At 31.1% G+C, this 16425-nt stretch overlaps 1 protein-coding gene across 6 annotated transcripts in view; it reads left to right on the top strand.

Annotated features, from left to right (window-relative positions):
* The window catches only part of PCDH9 (protocadherin 9), a 1054104-nt gene that overhangs the window by 733565 nt on the left and 304114 nt on the right, over positions 1-16425 (top strand). For 5 of the 6 annotated variants that reach the window (XM_074299223.1, XM_074299222.1, XM_074299220.1 and 2 more), the window contains one exon: positions 11275-11476. In XM_074299223.1, the coding sequence (XP_074155324.1) occupies positions 11275-11476 (202 nt within the window). The remainder of the gene's footprint in view (positions 1-11274; positions 11477-16425) is intronic. The other variant, XM_074299224.1, reaches the window with a different exon arrangement.

The raw sequence follows: 16425 nt of genomic DNA, 5'->3' as shown, positions 1-16425 counted from the left end.
TTATGAAGATCAAATACAAACTTTAGAGCTCTATATAAATGAGAACCATTATAAGTCCATGGTATAATTATGAAATAATGTGATTTGTGATTTTCATAAATCCATCAGAACATATATCTGAATATATGTTTTTTAAAGTAGTCATTTTAGGAAATTATACACTTATTTCAAATGTATTGACTTTTCTTGATGCTTCTTTTGTTTACCTTTTTTGGGAATTGTCCTCTGAGATAAAGTTAAAAAAAATTAAGTAACAAATAAGCCTTGTTTTTATATCCATGACTCGTTTTTTGGTCATAGACTATTTGCAAACTTGCTTAACCACCTAATTTATAAGGCTTATCTTCAATTATATTCCCTGTTTAAAAAAAATCCAATCAAACTTGTTATATGAAAATTTGCCACAACTAAGAATACAAAATGGGTAAATGATATCAATCCTAAAAGTGATTCTAAAAGTACAATTTCTGAATGTTTTGAGCAAAAACATCTCTACGGGAATAAAGTACCCTCTCCTGATCCTGAAGAAGATAAAATTCATTTGCGCATATTTGTTTCTTAAAGCTTTTATTTTATTTGTTTAATAGCTATAGCATTGTATTAACAATTGAAGTAAAACATTTTTCTTGTGCTGAGATCATCAACTTGTCTTAGCTTCAGTTATTACTATATGGAAAACATGACAATAATTTTATCTCTGTGTAGCTTAAAGAGTCTCATTACTTTATGTATATATATACATATCTATTCCAATAAGTATTATTCTTATATGTAGTTATTTACACACAGTCACATTCTTTAAATAAATATAACAATATGGATGACACACTCAGAGTCAGTTTTGGTTTGTTGGGTTTTTTTTAGCTTTGGTCAGGAGCAGATCCATTGGAAGGAATAAGGAAAAATGTATGTTACATTAAACATATACCTATGATAATATTGTCCCTTTTTGACCTGTCCATTAAAACCTAGCTCTCTAACATGACAGTCATAATGTCTTTTCTGTTAATTAATAGTTGTAAGGCAGTTTCCTAGAATCATAGAATGTAAGCTGAAAGAGCAATGGTATTGCTATTGCAGCTTTCTTTCTTCTTAGGAGGAGACATGACTGATCACTCTGAATTAATTATAATCCAGTGAGCTGTCAGTGACAGATATCCATTACATGCACCAGCACTAGTCTAGAAGGCGGCATTCAAATTCACCATTCCCCTTTTAACATCCCTAAAATGAGATTTCACCCCTTAAAAAGATAAACTGAAATGCATAAAAATTCCCCAAATTTAGTATATTATTAATGATTATATTGAAGATAATTACATTGTATTCAGGCCCCCAAAAATAGCAGTTTCAAAAATGTATTGCACAAGCCTTGTTATAAATTATATGGGATTTCCTCATCAGTTAGTAATTCTCAAAAGATAAGTGAGTCAACTTTTCTAGTTTTATTTTATTTTCTAAATTATAATAACTTATAAAGCTTTGAATGACTGGTTTTTAATTGCATTGGAGAATTTTGATGTGCTCAATTTAGCAATATATTGGAGTGTGTTAAGAAGTACACATATACAAACTATTTTTTGAGTCAAAAGAGTAAGACCCAGGGTTGCTCATAATATATAGTCAGTACTACCTTCCTTCAGACATAGCCTGACTACTTTTCCACAAGAAATGTTTCCTGCTTGATTTCACAGGTCATATTTCATTTTGAAGAAAGTTAACAGAACTGAGCAGTAAGGGAATTTCCATCAGCCATCAGTTTTCATTGTATTTCCTCTTAAGATGGCTGGAAACTTTCATGATTCAAGACACTGGATAAAGCTGGATTTCTATTACCCTCCCTTATAAATACTAAAAGCTTAAAAGGAAGGTGGGCGTTTAAAAAATCATATTAATTATCAGTCAAGCTAAGAGATATAAAATCAAGAACCATTATTATATGAGAGCATACATCAGTGTCTTTGATACAATTAGAGAGATGTAGTTGATAATAGTGATAATTTAATAGAATTACTAATTAAATAGTTGCAAATCCAATCTATATTCATGCTATAAATATCACGATATCACTAGTATTGCTAGTCTTGCTGTATCATAGAAACTGAATTATTATGGATTTGTTTATAATAGAAAATTCAGTTGGAAAGAACACTTGCTGTGTTGTTTCTTCCTTATTTCTGTACACATAATTTATAGATGCAAAGATTTAGCTTGCAAAGATTCAGGAACAGCTGTTCCTGTTTAATGTAGTCACTTTATATTATGTATACACAGATACAATACTGTACTCCTACTGTGTAACATTTAGCTTTAGAAATATGTTTGAGGTTTTCTCTGGTGCCTTCTGAACTAAAAAACAGCAACCCAATAAGAAATAATATAATTACCAAAATTCTGAGCCATGCTCACTATTTTCAAATAAGTATCTCACTACTATTCCTCAGCCCATCCATGTTCATTCTCAGATGAAATGGAAGAATGATCAGCACCTTGGAAAGTACCTGGCACACAAACACTTAAACTGTATGTCTAAAAAAAAGTAAATATCCCTTTGAGATTTCCAGAGGAATTCACTTAGCTTTGCTTGGACACATTTCTGCTATTGGTCTTTTCCTTGATGTCCCACTTGAGACATTGTGGTAGGAATGAAAAAATACAAGCATTTATTAAGCACCTAGTATGTACCAGATACCCTGTTAAAAACTTTATAAATATTATTTATTTGATCCTCACAACAACTTTATGAAGAGATGCTGTTATTATTTTCATTTTATAGTTGAAGAAATTGAGGTAGATAGAAACTAAATGATTTCTTCAGCCTCACACAACTAGTAAATGTCTGACACTAGATTTGAGCTCAGATTTTCCTGACTCAATCCAGCATTCTTTCCACTGCACTAACTGCCTTTGGTACAGTAGAAAGAGCATCATAAAATAATATAAAATGATTTTAAGTGGAGAGTAATAGTAATAATCGGGAGATAAGACTCAGTAGGAGGTGAGCTCTGAGTTGTGCTTTGAAGGAAGCTAGGAATTGTATGATGCAGAGGTATAGGTGAATGCATTAGAGATAAGGGGAAACCACTGAGCAAAAGAATAGGTTCAGGAGTATATAATGTTAGGAAATAGCTAGCAAGCAAGTTTAAGTTGAAATGGGGTGTGTATCAGGAAGAGTAACCTAAAATAAGACTGGAAAGATGATGGAAAGAGCTTAAAGGTGCTTGTAATTACCAAGCTAGGCAGTTTGTATTTTATCTTAGAGGCAGTAGAGAATTACTGAGAGATAACATGGTCAGTTATTTGTTTTAGAGATATCGATTTAGAAATTGGTATGAAAGATGAATCAGAGATGGAAGAAACTGAAGACAGAGATGATAATTAAGATGTTATTACAATACTCTAGGTAAGGAGTAATAAGGGCCTGAAACGGGATAGAAGTTATACAAGAGGATAGAAGAAAATGAATATAGGAAATATTGTGGAAGTAGGATTTACATGCCTTTCTATCTGATTGGAAATAAGTATGAGTGAGGAATATAACAGCGGAGCGTAACATTATAATTGCTTAACAGAAAGATTAATTTGAGGATAATAGTATTGGAGAGAAACTGAGCATTCCATTGATAGGGGCAACATGTATCCATCATCACTTACCCTTCTTTCCTCCTCCCCATTTCCATAGCCACAACAAAAATACCTCAATTCTAACTATCTGGACTATCACAGTAGTCTGTATTTTCCCTGATTCACTCCTTTCCTTCTCCAATTCATCATCCCACTGCCAGAACAATTTCTACTTCACTTGAAAATTCTGATGAGTCAAATTAAAAAATTTCCTCTTGACATTAAAGACCACTGCATGATTAGATACCAACTTACCTATTCAGTTCTATCTCTTTTCATCCTACTCATTCATTCCAAATGAATCAGTTTCTTGAGTAGCCACCTTCTCTTTGTTAGGGAGATGACTTCTGAGAAGAGAACTAACTATGGAGTAAATTTAGATTCAGATTCCTGCTCTGATAAATCCTGTTTGCTCATGAGAAAATTGCTTACTGTTTCTAGCTATAAAATTAAGGGTTTACATAAAGTGATTTCTTTCAAATCTAGACCTTGTGATTATCTAAATCTATATTCCCTTCAAATAAGTATGTGTTGAATGAAGTAGTTATGTTTTACAAGTATGGAAATGTTCACAAGGTTACCTTAATAGATTTCTTGAGAGTCATTCAGTAAATCTCCAATTAAATTAAGAATAAATTTGGAATTAGAACAACCTACATGTAATACTTTAAAAAAAATTTTTTTGGCATGTAGGGAGTGCTGGCTTTGGAGTCAGAATACCAAAATGTTAAAGGCTATATTCTTACTAGCTTTGCAATTCACATATCCCCTCTTTCCTTTAGTTTCCTCAATTGCAAAATGGGGAATAATAACACCTATCTCTCAAGATTATTGTGAGGTTCAAATGAGGAGATATTAGTAAAGTGCTTAGAACAGTGACTACCCTAGAGTAGATAAGAAATAAATGCTTCTTCCCTTCCCCTATTTCCCTCCCACCCTTTTAAGGTTTACAAAGTATGGTGCTAACAATAAATCTATGAAGCTGGTAGTATAAATTTCTTTCCAACCTCAGTCAAACTGAGACCTGTTGAAGACCCTAAATTAAAAAGACCAAAGTCTCCCATTGCATCCAGGGCCATCTCCAGTCTTCCTGATTTATATCTGGCCACTGGAACCAGATGGCTCTGAAGGGGAAAGTGAAGCAGGTGACCTTGGATAGCTCTCCATCACTTAAATCCAATTCACTTGCATATCATGGCATCACCCCCCTGATGTCATGGTCTTTTTTGAGAACCAAGGACAAACAATAGCTAACAATAAACCTATGAGGTTGGTAGTAAAAATATTATATTATCCTCCCAGGATTAAATAAGTAACTTGGGTTGCATATGTTATAACCAGAATATATATATATTATATTATATATAATATAATATATATGTATATATTATATTATATATATAATATTATATATATAATATATTATATTATATATGTTATAAATGTTAGAACCAGAATAAAAGTCCAAGTAAACTGATTCTATCTCGTTTATACTCTAGTCCGTATAATTTTTTAGTCCATGGAATAAGCAGTATATGCCAAATGCCATGTGAAGATTGAAAAATTTCCCCCCTATAACTCAGCTAAATAACTTATAATTTTATAAAAACCCACTTTTAGTGGCTTTTGTTGAACTAGTCTTCCACTCAAGTACTGACCTTCCTTAATCATGTTTAGTTGTAAGATTGAAGGGTATTATGTGAAAGCAAAGATATAGGCCCAAATCTTCTGGAAAAACTCATGGAAAATTGCTGGGAAAAAATAATCTATATGTACATGTGCAATTGTTTAATTACTAGAATATGAGTCAAGAAAGATGCATGGATTCCGGAGACGATAGAGATAGAGGAAGTCATTTAATTCAAACTTCTCATTTTACAGATGAGAAAAATCAGAAAGGTTAAGTGACTTGATTAAGCTTAGTCAGGTAGGAAACATCAGCATCAGACTTTTTACCCAGATTGCACAGCAAGTGTTTTTCCCATCATCCTACTCTATCTCCCTTGTCCTCCCCCAGAATAATACTCTTGAATAAATAATTTTCCTTATGTATAAAATTAGTGGATGTTATATATGTCAGGAAAGTTGTTTGCCATGGGATAGAGATAGATAGTCATTCAGCAGATCTACATATGGCAATACTTTTCTGATTTTTTACATCGAATACTACTATACACTTTGTATTCCAGATAAATAGTACTACTATATACTAAATGATCTCTAACTGCCCTGTAGTTTCTGAGCGTCTGTGAATTTTAGAGATCAGCAGAATTCATTTCATCATAAGAATATTAATGTCAAGACTAACAATAACTGAATGATTGCCTTTTTCAAAAAATAGTTCTACTTTCATGTATTATCAGTAAGAAACATCAATACTGTTTTATTCTGTATAAGCATCCTATATTACATATTCTTTGTGGGTCATAATCCCCCCCACCCTAAAGTCAGTAATTCGCTGAACCACAAGTTTGGAAATGGTTTCCTAGCTTTAGTTGTATTTTTTCAAATGTAAAATATGAAAAAATTCATTTTTATTATTAGTTTACACTCAGCTTAAACATGGCAACATTTAAAGTGTAATTATATTCAGTTGTATTTTCATGCATTTCCCATTAACTTAAAATTATTACTTTTCTTTTCAAAGTAAGAAAAAAATGTTAGAATATTGTGTTTAATAAGAAAATAATATAGCTTATTTTAGACAGAAAATAGTATTGTACTATTAAGAAATACATATATACATATTTGCTATGTATATTTAATATATATGCATGCTTAAGATATACATTTAATATTATATGCTCATATAATAGCATTAAGTAGTACTATTTATCTGGAATACAAAGGGTATACTAGTAATTATGTGAAAAATCAGAAAAGTATAGCCATATATAGGTTTGCTGACTGGATGTCCATCTATGTCACTCCATGGATAAACAGCTTCCCTACATATATAACAGTAGATTCAATATTCACTTGAAGATGTTGCTTTTAAAAAAAATTGTTTTTAATGACCACTGGAATCAGAAATTGTTTTTGTTTTATGAAACCATGTGTGTGTGTGTGTGTGTGTGTGTGTGTGTGTGTGTGTGTGTGTGTGTGTTTATAGGGCATTCAAACACCTAGAACCCGGTATGTTAACAGGTTAGATAAATAGGATATTTTAAGCCTTTTTTAAAAGTCAGAATCTATGTCATTTTTTCCCCTGTGGGGAAAATGAAATAGAGAGGAAGCAGATTTATTAAAACAAATACAAAAAGATAACTTCCTGGGTCTTGGAAAACTTGAAGGATATACGTAAGAACTTTCAGCATCCTAACTTAGCCAGGCAGGGTTGGACTACCTCCACATAACAGTCTGGGCATATTTCCATAGTACTAGGCAATAAGGCAAAATTTCCTGGGCCAGTAGGTCAATGGTGTTTCTTTCTCTCTCCCCTAAAGAAGACAAGCATTATAGGTTGCCTATTTGCAGATATCCAATTTTCTTTTGGGATTGTCCTCCATTATATCCAGTTTCCTTTTAGAAGAGTCTTCCAATACATCCAGTTTCCTTTTGTGTTAGTCTCCAGTAATCCATGCATGGCTAAATGTAGAACAGAGAAATTACTTAAATTTAGCATCTGTTGAATACCCTCTATAGAATAAGATGATCTTTCTGGATTTTCTTTTTCTGTTATGACATAGAAAGAATTTGGAGGACAGAAAGTAACATTTCATTAAATTGTACAAATGTTGACTTACCCAAAAGACTAATATATGAATATTAAAGTGAAAAGTCCTTAGGAGCTAATTCACTTTGGTCCCCACACCTCAAGGAGTACTTTTCAAATCTCTAGCTCCTAAATCCTGTTCCAGACCTTTTTTATGACTTTTCAATTTCAATTTAATCTTATCTTCTGTTTAATCTACTGAAATACTTTTGACAGTATCCTGGTTGTATTGACTGCTATTATAATAATTATAGATTAAAATTCACTCCTTGCTTTTTGAACTCATATACATTTTACATTTAAATTTTATCTGTAACAATTAACAAACATTTATTAAGTACCAAATAAGTGCCAGGGACTGTGCTAGATGCTGGGCATACACAAATAATTTGACTTTAGAAATATAACAATTAGTTCAAGGAGATGTTCTTCTACAAAGTATCAGAGTGTTGTATAACATTACTTTTTTCCCCTTTCTTTTTCCTTTCTTGAACTTTTTTTTTCTTGGCCTTAATCATCTGCCTTAATTCATTCCCCTAGGGCATAGTCTAAAAAAGTATGTGACATTCTTCACAAGAACTCCTCTATAGATCACTTCTTTTTTTTTTTTTTTTTTTTTTTTTTTTTATTGCTAAACCAATTGGTTGGTGACCACCACCCCCTCCTTTTTTTCCCCCAAGTAAATGATAAAATTATGCCCTGGAGGCAGATAGGATATGCTCTGAAAAATATGAATTAGACTGCTTATATGTTTTTCTTTCTTAGCTCTTCTTTCATATTTCCTAATACCTTGAAGCACAGAAGTTTGCAAAATAAATGTGTTATAGTCAAAACTTTGTGACTATTCAATAATCCAAGACCATAAAGTAAAATTTAATGTTCATCACTAAGGATGATGGCTGATACTCAGTACTGTCAATTAAGACAGTAGTGCTTGTGTCACAAAGCATATTTATAAAATATTAAAAAGCAAACCACCATATAGAAGTTTTACATACTTTATCAATGTAACATATCTTGAATCTATTTCTTATTCTGAATTTTTTAAAATCCTTGCTTAAAAATATGCAAAAATCCTGCAGTAGCTCTATGAGATGCAGCATAATGAAATGCATTTGAATATGTTTTGTGTCATGTAATATATTTTGCCCCCCAAATATCAGACACACAGATTTGTTTCTATATGTTGAATGAGCTCAAAGTAACATACTTTATTCTTTGCCTATATGCTGGGAAATTAAACTCTGTGAGAAGGTGCATATTAAGTATTTTTAGTATTTCATAAACTCAGTTATATAGGAGGAAAAAGCACACAAATTCAAGTATATAAGAAATTAGACCACGACCAAAGAAACTAGTGTAGGAGATAGTAAATGATAACATTTAAACTATTATTCAAAATACTGTTGACTTTTTGAACTTATCAAACTCACTGTCATTTTGATATATGAATAGCAAATTTTAAAAAATTGCTATCTTGCAAACTATGAATTTAAAGTGCTAGAAACTGAATTGTCTTAAAATCCAGAAAGAATTAATATCTCCTTAAAGATATCTCTTCTGAGCTCAGGAATGATTTAAGATAGAATAAGAGAAAAATATTGATTTTGTTTTATTCTCTGTGTTGCATAGGCCATTAGGAAAAAAAATAGTGGTTTGGAGTTCTCACAAAGCTGGATCATAGCAAGGAATATATTGAGTTTCAGGGTAAACTTGGAAGGTTCCAGTCTGACATTTGGGAAGTAACTTATATCCTGATAAGACTGAACCTCTGGTCCATTTTTGGAAAACCAGAGTATATCCTTAGATACTATAAATATCAGTTAAAATTATAGATTAACCAAAATTAAGGATCAAAATTAAAATTTGAACCTTGCTTAGGAGAAAGTATACCATAAAGTTTCATACCTTCCTTTGTACATACAAGTTATTTTTCCAAATATTGTTTATGTCCATGGCATTTATCCTTTATAGAAGTCTGGTTGTAAACCACTTGTTTTTCTTGCTGATCAGGGTTTAAAGCAAAAAAAAAAAAAAAAAAAAAGGCTCCTCCAGCACTATATTCTAGAATATTTGATCTAGTACCATTCCAATCACTAGATATATACTCTTGTATATAGTTCCTTAGAAAGACATTTTTATGTAAATTAATTTTGAGCATTAGGTTATGAGGACTCAAGAGAGGCTTTCTCGGACAAAAAAGGTTTTGGACAAAATCAACTTTCCAATTCTATTTTTATCCAAATGAAAACTCCCTGGAAGAATTAGTTTTATTTCTATTTGTAAATTTATAGAAACAGTACCCAATTAGTGCTATTTATAATTGTAATTTATGTGATGTGGACACCAATTCATTAGGAAATGAAATGACATTATCACCTTATTTCACATAGGTCACTGAATAGTAATCAAAATGGTATCAGCTTTCAGTCATTACTACTTTGAGCTGAATTTGAACCATTGACCCATGAGAAAGACTGTTTTCTATTTCAATTTGTGGAAAAATAATTATGAAATCTAAATATTTGAAACCTCAGAATCTTGGTTATAACTATTTATCTTTCTTTAGAAAATAAAAACAAAACCCAATAAAATATATAAAATATCTTCAAGAGAAATTTAAGAATAAGAAGATGAAGTATAAGTAGATTTATTTTCAATTTTTTTAAAGCTAGGAAGGATTGTTCATATTTCTGTCAAAAAGGTGGCCATGTGAAAAGCCCATTTGACTGCTATGCAGAGAATTGTAGCTATATTTCCTTAGAGACTGTACCTAAAGTTGACTGCTTATGTGATCATATCTGGCAGTGGCACCATGGTATAAATATAGAAGGAAAGTGTGGCTTAAGAACATGCAGTACAGCTATAAGATTACTATTTTAGCAATATATTTGGCCAGTAAGTACAATAGTATGATGATTTAATAATAAATTCACCTAAACCAGCAATAAAATATTTTAATTATTTTTGTGATAACGACAGGAACTTTACCTGTTATTTCATTGGTATTGGGAACTCATAGGTTAAGAAAGTCCATCTACCAAAGCAAGTAGGCATTTTCTTCCTATCTTATTGTCTTAGAGAATTACTTAGAGTGAGGAACAAAAGCACTGAGGAAAGTAATTCCTTAAACATTAGAATTGAGCAAATGAAAACCAGACACTTTATGAGAAATCAAGATAAAATAAAAAATAGGAAAAATTATAAAATTTCTCATTGAAATTGCTTAGAGCATGAAGAAATCACCAGGGTCACCCAGACATTATGTCAATCTCTGGGCATGAACCAAGTTCTTCCTATTGTATCTTTCTATGATACCACAATGATTAAAACCTATACCAGTTAATTTAAGAATGAAATGATTGATAATTATATAGGATGATTTGAGTTTATATCCTGCCCATTGTCTATCCTTAAATTTTCATGTTAGAAATGTCCACATCATAATGACTTAGGAGTATAATGCAATCACATTATGTTATTGATTCAAGAAAATTAAAATTGATATTGTCTTAAAAATCGTCAGTCTTGTGCAATACATTTTCCTATTTCTATTTAATAAAATGTAATCATCACTAATTTATTGTCATCATTGTCATTTTATTCTTATCACATTTTACAAAGTCTTAAACTATTCAAACATTCCGTGATTTTAAAATGAAGTTCATTGGAAAATTTTTTCTAGTACCTTTCTTATATAATATATAACAACAGGTAAAATTTTATTCTTTTAAAATTAACATTAAAAATGAATGTTAATAAATAATTTTTATTTCAAAGGAAATGTGTATGCTTTGTTCCAGTTTCAAAACCAAAACAAGATTATAAAAACTTTAAGATTCAATTAAATCTTTTTTTAAAAGATAACAGAATCTATGCAATGTTGTTGAATAAAGAAGAGCATTAATCAGTATGTCCTGTGCTCTTCTTTGTAGTCTCAGCGCCGTGTTACGTTTCACCTCCCTGATGGTTCCCAAGAAAGCTGCAGTGACAGTGGTCTAGGAGACCATGAGCCTGTGGGTAGTGGAACCCTGATCTCACACCCTCTTCCTCTGGTTCAGCCACAGGACGAATTCTACGACCAAGCCTCCCCGGACAAGAGGACTGAAGCTGATGGCAATTCTGACCCCAATTCTGGTGAGTTAGCCTTTTAAAAAAAAATGTGGTATTCTTCTATTGCTTTCTCCCAGAATTTGAGTTCTGGATGATTAAGACTGAAGAACCTGAGACTGAATATTCTATTTTACTATTAAGGTATATTTTGTAAAATGCTAATTAAGCCTAGTTAGTCTGGGGTTTTTAAGTCTCGGTGTTAATTGGTGAAATCTGAAGTCTGTTTGAAATTGGTAGAGAATAATTAAGAAAAGAAAACATTTTATAAGTATAAAGTTTTGTGTTTTTCCTCATCAGATAGCACATCCATAAATGCATTGGTGGTATGACCCTCTTTGTCCAATCAGCTACTTTATTCTTCAGTGGAGATTTTAAGTTCATATGATCATTCTCACAGATATTTAGAGAGCTAAATATTTTTTACTTTTCATGCCTAGTATATAATTATTTGATTTATTTGTTACCTTAATTGTCTCCATGTATATTTGTAGAGAGAAAAATAAACATAGATTCAAATATAAATGTAATAACTGCTTTCTCTGAAACTGTAATAGTCATAATTCCATTAGGGCAATCATTTAAATTTAATCCAAATTCTCTGCATGCTATCATTCCCCTAAAACCATAATTCTCAAAAAATTTCAAGATTGGTACAGTGGAATATTGAGGTAAATTGTATTTAATCAGGAATTTCTATGAGCACATGGGCATGAGAGTAATTATTGTATTAACTAATAATGTTAGATGTGAATTATGCAATCAAAAAATCCATGTTCCTTGAGTTATATTCCTTTTAAGAATGAAAATAGTTACATTTCTTTAGCTGTTAATGGTTAGTTAGTCCTCTATTTTACAAGTCATCTGAACTAATTAAAAATGATTTTAGTGATGAAAAATGCATTAGTAAAATTATACCTAATATTCCTTTAATATGCCAAAAGCAAGATACATTTTCCACTAACAAAAAAGAATGGAACAAGATTTTGGCTATTCGGTCTGTCAAGAAATAATATATCGTTAAATGGCTTTTGAAGAAAGACAAAGCTTGAGTTTAGGGTTCTCAAAGGTGATTTAACTGTTTTATTAATGATTTTTATTTATAGAATAAGAATATGTACCTTTGAAAATATTAACGTCTAAGTTCGTGTAAACCTGTGATGAATGCTAGTTATAACATTCATTAATAGGGCATAAAATACTGATTTCCTATGTGAATTATCACAGTAGATTGAATTAGACATGCATATTCAAAATTTTTTCTCTTCTAGATAGCTTAAAAAATCAACACTATTTTATTTATTTGTTAATTAATGGAAAAATTTATCTAGATATAGAAGTTTATATTCATTAAATCGGCTTTCATGAAATAAAGGAATACTGTGTAAAATGTGAGGCAGTATAGGACTGAATACTGGTCTTGATGTTAGCACAACCTAGGTTCAAGCCCTATCTCTAACATTTACTGATTGTGTGACCCTGACCAATTATTAAATACCACAAAGGTAAAGCAATTCTGTACTATTTTAGAGAAGACTTTCTCATCTATGAGTGTCCTATACCAGTGAAATCTCATGTGCAGTCACTAGTAAAATATGAGTAATTTAGATAATTATTTCCAGTAGCTGAGATATAAATATTTAATTAAAATAGTCCTACTGTTTTTATTCTATGGTAGGAGGATTGAAGGATGAAATGTTCAACTCTTACAAGATATACAATATGCAATATATTTACGAAGTAATTAAAAGGCAAAAATCACAAAGTTTTGGTAATCAAGAAAGATTTCATATAGTCGGTAGCATTTGGGTAGAACTTAGTAGGAAGCTAGAGATTGTATGAGGCAGAAGTAAGAAGAAAGTACATTTGGGGCAAATGGAAGAATATATAAAATCACAGAAATATGAGGAGTGATATATGTGAAAGATAAACAAAAAAAGTAGTTTAAAGTAAATAATTTGGGAAAGAGAAAAATAGTAAGTCTGGAAAGGTAAATTAAAGTCAGATTATAAAGGGTTTATAGGTAAAAGAAGGGAGTTTTTTATTATTATAAAAGAAAGATAAGAGTGATATTATAGAGACAAACTTGATAAAACTTGATAATTGGTTGGTTGATTGGTATGAGGGGTAATGATGGAGGAAATGTCTGGGATGACTCTGAGGTAATAAATCTAAGCTATAAGAATGACTTTAACATAAATAAAGAAGTTAGGACCAGTTGTAGGTTTTGGGAGAAAGCCAATGAGTTCCATTTTGGACATATTGACTTAGAGATACCATTGGGAAATCCAGGTAGAAATGTCCAAAGCCAGTCGTTACTCCAGCACTTGCATTTAGAGAGACATTTGATTGATATAGAGACTGTAAGCTCCTTGAGGGCAGGAATAGAAACTGCCTTACACAAAACTGGCATTTAATAAACACTTGTTGGATTTTCTCTTATCATCATTCTTAACATGCATATTTTCCATATTCAGTTGAATTGGATGACTGCTCCTGATAAGTTGAATTCAGATTGTGCTCTTTATGTCCTTGCCTTTCTTTATGTTATCTTTCATACTTGGGGTCAACTGTATCCCTTCCTGCACTCTTCTTTTTGAAACACTTCTACAAAAATATCTAGATTAAATGCCATCTTCCCTGAAGAAGTTTTCTCAATCTCCCTAATCAAAATAATGAATCATCTTGTTGGCTCTTTACAGATCTTTTGCTTAGCCTCTTGTATGGACTTCTTATGTTCTCATTTATATTATGCATATGCATGCTTATTTCATTCTCTACATCATTGTAAACTCTTTGAAAATAAGGGACCTGTGTTTTTTTTTTTTTTCTTTGCATCCTCAGGCAATATAGTTGAACGTCAAATATAGATATTCAATAAGTGTTCATTAAATGAATACTTTTTTATGATAATTTTACATATAGGAAATATTTGCTATAGTTGATATTTCTCTTTTATTATTTATATTATTATTGATTGTATTTATTTATTTATTTATTTTTGCTGAGGAAATTGGGGTTAAGTGACTTGCCCAGGGTCACACAGCTGGAAGTGTTAAGTGTCTGAGGCTAGATTTAAACTCAGGTCCTCCTGACTTCAGAGCTGGTACTCTATCCACTGCACCACCTACCTGCCCCTAATAATTGTATTTTCAACAAAGTATGATTATTTTGCAACTGGCTATATTGGATTTAAGTGCTGAAGGTAGTAAAGAAAAAATAATTGAATTATTTTATGTTAAAAGTAGAGGCTGAATGGACTATGTTAATTAACCTCTGTTTAGAACAGTAGTGGTAAAATTGTAAAATATTAGCCCCTTCATTGGTCCTAATCCATGAGAGAGATTTGTAAGCTAGAATTACATATTAAATGAAAAGCAATATTGATAGGGAAAAATTTTCTGCCAGTAATAAACTCACTCAAGAAAAGAAAAAGAAAGAAAAAAAATTAAAGTTCTTGCTGGCTAACAATTCTTCTCTTTGGAAGGGGAGAATGAGGAAATCTTGTAGACACAAGAGGAAAAATAAGGACATTAAAAACTCTACAGATATCCGACAAGTCCAATATTAATTTAGAGTCTCACTTGAACTCCTCCCTTCATACCCTTGAGTTATTTCATCAGTTGTAACTTATAGGGAAAAATATAATTACTGTACATGCTTAAGGAGTTAAACTGTTGTTTGCACAGTATTGCAATAAATAGTTTTTCTTACACACTGCTTTGTCATTTTAAGACAGTACTTTCTCTAATTATGTACATTCAAAGAAGATTGTCAAGAGGTTTCATATTGGTACCTGTTGTGTTCGTTCTTCCCTTGGGATTGTCCTGACCCTCATGGGAGATCATATCATAGTAGAGGTTAGATTACCGAATCTGTAGCTACCCAGGGAGCTATCTATGTGGAAAGCAGTCACAAATACATCCAATCCAATATTCTGGAAACTAAAATAAATCCAAAACATGACATGTAAAAATAAAGAGATACTTGATTTATTTATTTTTCTTGAATACATTTATTTCATTATTCTAGCAAAAGTGCTTTAATGAGTTCTGTTATAGACCAAAAACTTCATTGAAGAGTCCTTTTCCCACTCCCGTAAATCCACATGGACCATTAATTAACAGAAAGGAAAGAACAACATTGTGTCTTTCATAAAGTAGGAGTTAATAACTGTTTGCTGAAAGAAATTGAACTTGTTCTTTTTTAGAATCCTTTATTTATTTGTATAAACTTCCTTCCACCATCTTTTCTATTAGATTGTAAATTCTTTGAGAATTAAGTCCATGTGTCATTCAGTTTTGTATTCTCAAAGATAAATGAACAGTATTATCATAGTGTATATATTACATGAATAACCTACCATATTATTATTGCTAATACTATTATTCATGAGTATCATGGAGTTAAGTTATTCAGTTTGAGATCTTGAAGGAGGTAAAATATGATTATTTCATCAACATATCATGAAAGATGAAAGGGGAACTTAGGTTTACACTAGAATTTAAACAGATTAGCATAATATTTAAAGGTATCTGATAGAATACTTATTAAAAGAGAAATATCAATAGAAATAAGTGGAAACACTTAAACCTGTATCCCTTTTAAAAGCAAAGTTTTCAAATAGTTATCATTGGCATTATTTTATCTTACTTTTAATACTCAGTGTAATAAGGTGCAAACTTCCAAAATATCATTGTATCAAAGTCTAGTAAAAACAAATGGTTTATAAAGACCTTAGTATCTTCTTTAGATAAACCTCCCCACCCAATACCTGCCTGTGCATTTAATTAATTTATTATAAAAGTCATTTTAAACAAAAATTATTTTATTACTTTATGATAAAAGGAATATAGTAAGATGTGTTTTTATTTTATTTAACTAATAAAGATAAGTGGAAAGCAGTGACTTTTTTGCTTATTTTGGCATATATTTCATTAGTTTAAAATAAAGTTCAGTTCATAAAGAATTTGCTG

This window comes from Sminthopsis crassicaudata, chromosome 3, assembly GCF_048593235.1.
Source record: "Sminthopsis crassicaudata isolate SCR6 chromosome 3, ASM4859323v1, whole genome shotgun sequence".
Classification (NCBI taxonomy): Eukaryota; Metazoa; Chordata; class Mammalia; order Dasyuromorphia; family Dasyuridae; genus Sminthopsis; species Sminthopsis crassicaudata.
This window is presented reverse-complemented; position numbering and strand designations above follow the sequence as displayed.